The 5,003-nt window shown below is 31.8% G+C and overlaps 1 protein-coding gene across 1 annotated transcript; it reads left to right on the top strand.

Annotated features, from left to right (window-relative positions):
* Nucleotides 1-571: 571 nt before the first annotated feature.
* LOC131150331 (UPF0481 protein At3g47200-like) lies at nt 572-2,133 on the top strand. The gene has a single exon (XM_058100975.1). The coding sequence runs from the start codon at nt 1,019-1,021 to the stop codon at nt 2,066-2,068; it is 1,050 nt and encodes a 349-aa protein (XP_057956958.1). The 5' UTR covers nt 572-1,018; the 3' UTR covers nt 2,069-2,133.
* The last annotated feature ends 2,870 nt before the right edge of the window (nt 2,134-5,003 follow it).

Here is a 5,003-nt window from a genome sequence, read left to right on the forward strand (position 1 = left end):
CCTATATCTTTTTGTCTTAGTGGGTCCTTATATTACCCCACAAAAATAGCTACTAAGGAATATTTATTTATATAAATGATAATCAGAGAAAGACTTGCAACGATTTAAAATTCACCAATTGTTGTAAGAGCACTTGAATCTATAGTGACATATATGACTTATAAGGAATATTTATATATGGATCGTAATAATATGAATATAGCATCACTAATAGGTATAATACCAAAAATTTGTCATTTATAAATATATTCACATGTCTATATATATATATTGTCCACATCTAGAGTAGGGCACATAAACTCATGAGAAAGGGAAAAGATTCTCCACAAGCATTGTTGGATGCTAGCTATAGCTAGTTTATTTATATTTAATTTTTTATTTATGTTACCGAATAAATAGGCAATAAAATATATTTTTATAAAATAATGTTAACAAAGTTAAAAAAAAAAGAATGTGTGTAAGAGATAAATTCTCAATGTAAAATTTGAAATTCATGAATTGTAAGATGTCATATGAGCTCTTCAATCCACACATGATATGTATAACTTGATGTACATCCTAATAATGCAGGTATCAATTATCACATCACTTTATTTAATCCAATTAAATATTAATATAATACACGCATGTCTTAACATTTTTTTTAGACTGCTCGTATGTGTTTCTCTCTCTGTACAAGTATTTCATTTCTAGATATTCACGTGAGTATACATAGTCTAGATCTAGATGAGATGGGGAACAAGGCTCGTAAAACAAGCCAGAAAATTTCAAATACGGAATAACAGGTGCCTCACTCTTCAATTGATGTGAATAAATTGGTAGTAGACTCCATTAAAGGGTATCTCAGTTTGGTCGATCCCCTGCAGTACGAGTTTTGTATATATAGAATTCCACAGAGACTGCACCGCACAAAAGAAAATGCATACACACCGCAAGTTGTCTCCATCGGCCCTCTCCACCATAACGACTGCAGAATTTGAAACTAAGCTTCCTCAGGAATTTCCTGGATAAATTCAACATGGATTTGAATAAATGCGTCAAGGAGATTACAACATGGGATGCAAGAGTCCGCGGTTGTTACGCTGAGAAAATTGAAGTCAGCATCAAAGAACTAGCAGAAATTGTCCTGGTGGATGGCGTTTTCATTATCGAGGTCTTGCTGAGGTTTGGCGCTGATGATGCTGATCGTAACAATTGTACCACGAGTGACAACAACAATAGCGACCCCAGACATTTTAAAGCATGGGCGCTGTCCAGCTTGCGGCCTGACATGGTATTGCTGGAAAACCAGCTTCCGTTCTTCGTTCTTGAGGGTCTGTTCAACATGGCTTTCCCTGCTAACGAGCGTATATTAATGACCTCACTGCTTGATCTCTCTCTGAAATATTTCCATGACTTGATGCTAACGACGCCGCCCGCGTCAAAGAAAGACTTGCCCCAATCCGAGATACAGCACTTCGTTGATTTACTAAGAATCTGTCATCTCCCGTCATCCCTCCGCAGGCCGACAGCCACTTCTCCGACCGCCCAACGCGTGTCCATAAGCAATGCAACACAGCTGCAGGATGCCGGAATGAAGGTCAAGAAAAGCAAAAAGACTCGACTGCTGGATATCGACTACAAGGCCGGGAAGCGGCAAATCCCGCACATGAAAATCAGAGACGGGACGGAAATCGTTCTCAGAAATCTCATTGCCTTGGAGATATTTCGCTACAGACACGATAGTTACATTATAGATTATGTTTACTTCATGGATGACTTCATTGACAACACCAAAGACGTGGACCTGCTCATTCGAAATGGCATCATCGAGAACTGGCTGGGCGACAACTACTCGGTGGCGGTAATGTTCAACAATCTCACCAACGAGACGTCGCTGAGTGGAAGCAACTTCTACTATCATGACACTTGTGAACGCATGACCAAGTTCTGCAAAGTTGCGCGGCACCGTTGGGTGGCAACCCTGAAGCGCGAGTATTGCAGCACTCCGTGGAGAATTGCTTCTACCTCTGCCGCCATCTTTTTCCTGCTCCTCACTTTTGCACAAACCCTTGGCATTTCGTTGTAGGTTTTAAGTGGTTTGCTAATTTGTGCGGTGCACATATAACAAGATTAACGTTGAACCTTTTTCTGTCACGATGATGTTAGCGGTGTGATGTGCGGATAATATATATATATATATATTATTTTTTATTATTAGACAAAATTTATTTTAATCATTCTACTTTTAATTAGTTCAATCAATTAATAACTCATACTTAACGATTTTATGCAATTTTTTGTCATTGTAATTGAATCTAAAAATATTAGTGAATGTATCTTTTATATATATTATAAATATTGAAACTTCATGTTTTATTTTTAATGTTCATATTTTATTTTTAATGGACTCTTAATAAATATTAGCAATACATCTAATATCAATACCATATTATAAAAATATATTAAAACTAATTACACTTCTAATGAGAAATAGTTAAAAAGTAATAATTTATGCTTTGGAATCCACCAATCACAAGATATCATATTAGTACTTGGACTATAAAAGTAAGATGTGGGTTGACTAATTCATTGGATGGTTTCTATCCTCCAATTTATAAGTATAATTAAATTATTTTAGATGACAACTTTAACTACATAAAAAATTAACATATACAAGTTGTTAATGCTAATTAAAAATATTGGAGTAAAATCAATTTCTTTCAATAGCATAGAGACTAACTTATAACTTTACTCTTATTTTACTCTATTTGCAATTTATTTATTTTTTTTGTTTTTTAAAAAACTTAGATTGTACCTTGTACAATTATTCTCCTTTGAAAGGTCTTTAAAAAATGTACTGAAGAATTGTATAATGTTGGAATACCTTTGGAGAGAAAATATAATTTTAGAATGTCACAGTAAGTGATCATCATTTTTCAGAAGTGAGAACATTGGATAGATTTATCTTATGGTTGTGCATAGAAGAATAGAATAGGGAAAAAAGAGAGCCATATCCCATGTGGCCTCATGGTTGATCAAAATCAAATATCCACTATAGTATAAATAATAATTATACTATAACAATTATAATTTTACTAATCATTTTTTCCAAAATTAAAAAAATTCATTTTTTTCACTATATTTTCTCTTCATGTCAAATACTATTAAAAATAAAAATTTGTTCTAATATGACTAAAAATTGAGAAAAATTAATCTTAAGGATGTATAAAATTAAAATCTTGTTAGTTTCTAGACATTAATACATATATATATATATATATATATATGTCCATATTTAATTTAATTAGCCATAAATAAAATAATTTGAATTATGACCAGCTATATATTTGAATTGTAGAACTTAAAAATATATGATGTCTGTACTTAATTTATTTAGTCAAAACTAAATAAATTTATTACTAATTTTACATATATATATATATATATATATATATATATATATATATACATACATATTTAATTCAATTAGCCATAAATAAAATAATTTGAATTATGACCAGCTATATATTTGAATTGTAGAACTTTAAAATCTATGATGTTTGTACTTAATCTATTTAGTCTAAACTAAATAAATTTATTACTAATTAAGAGAGAAGCCACACATGGATCTAGTCTTCACTCTTTGTAATTTTTGTAATTGAAAAATATCAACAAGTTTTGGATTATATATATGCAATTTATTCCTGACTCAAACATTCATCATTCGTAATCAAAATTACGCTCATAAAGATTGGATATGAGTTGACTCTATAACATAATTAAATTTGTCACTCAAAAGATCCACATTGTCTAATTTGCGAATACGCTCCTCAAGCCCTCGAATTGATAGATCTACTTTTAGAGAGATCGAATAAGAAGAAATTTTTTTTTTTTTCATATTAAAATCTTTAGATATTGTACCCATTATTTCAAAATTAAATATTTGTATAGAATTTTCTTGTCTTAAGTTTAGGGTACGAATTTTGTTGTTAACAATTTTTGGCATGCTTAGTGGGACCACGCTACCTTTCATCTCTTTTTCCTTTATAATAAATTTTCAATTCCACTTTCTCAAATATAACGATACCAGATTCTGGTCTGGGGTGTATGCCAGTGGATGGGAGTGTATTTGCATGGTGATCCCCATTAATAAGAAAGTCAAACAATGGTGGACAAGGCTTAGAGAAAATGCAAAGATTCATTGAAAATGCAGAGTTGCCACTTTTACTATTTTTTTAGTTAGCAAAAGGAAAAAACCTAAAAAGCTATGTGATACAGAGAACATGGGTTTGAGAGTACATTTGAATATAGGGAAGGTGGTAGATTAACCATTTTCTAACCTGGATTAGCCAACCAACACCCTACCAACACATGCATGTTCCAAGAACAGCTATCGCAATGTGTGTATGTGTGTCCTAAATAAGAATAAAAAAAAGAAAAGAAAAAAGGTCACTCCTTTTTCAAATCATTTAGTGAAGTATCATTGTCTAAAAGTCCAAACAACAAAACTAAAAGCCTTGACATGCTCTTGTTGGCAAAGGGGAATTTGACCTCAAATAACCCTAAATTTTGAGGGAAAAAATTTAAAAGAAGAAATGATGAAAAAGGTTTTACTTGATTGCCATGGATGATTTAAAAGATGACCCTTTTATTTTGAAGTTAAGACTTGGAGAAGGTCAACATCAAAATATCTTATTTCAATTAGGGACTAGATGAGACAGATGAGATTATTGATTGAATTTTGAATTGATGGAAATTGTGCTCTCAGTCTCATGATTGAACTTAAAGAGTTTAATGCTGACATGGCTAGAAATCTCCTAATTGACATTAGGTTTTAATAGGAAGTTGAAGTCAATCAATCATTAAAGGATTTGAAAAAGGCTTTTGATTGGCAATCATGATTGAATGTGGATGAAGTTAATCATTAATGAAGGTTTAAAAATCTCCAAATTGATAATCAAGGTTTTAATATTTTGATTGAGTCAACTCTTTAATTAAAGATCTAAAAACCCATAATTGGC

This window comes from Malania oleifera, chromosome 3, assembly GCF_029873635.1.
Source record: "Malania oleifera isolate guangnan ecotype guangnan chromosome 3, ASM2987363v1, whole genome shotgun sequence".
Lineage (NCBI taxonomy): Eukaryota > Viridiplantae > Streptophyta > Magnoliopsida > Santalales > Ximeniaceae > Malania > Malania oleifera.

What these genes read in the sequence shown, in the direction of transcription:
- LOC131150331 (XM_058100975.1), top strand. Translation starts at nt 1,019, where the DNA reads ATGGATTTGAATAAATGCGTCAAGGAGATTACAACATGGGATGCAAGA.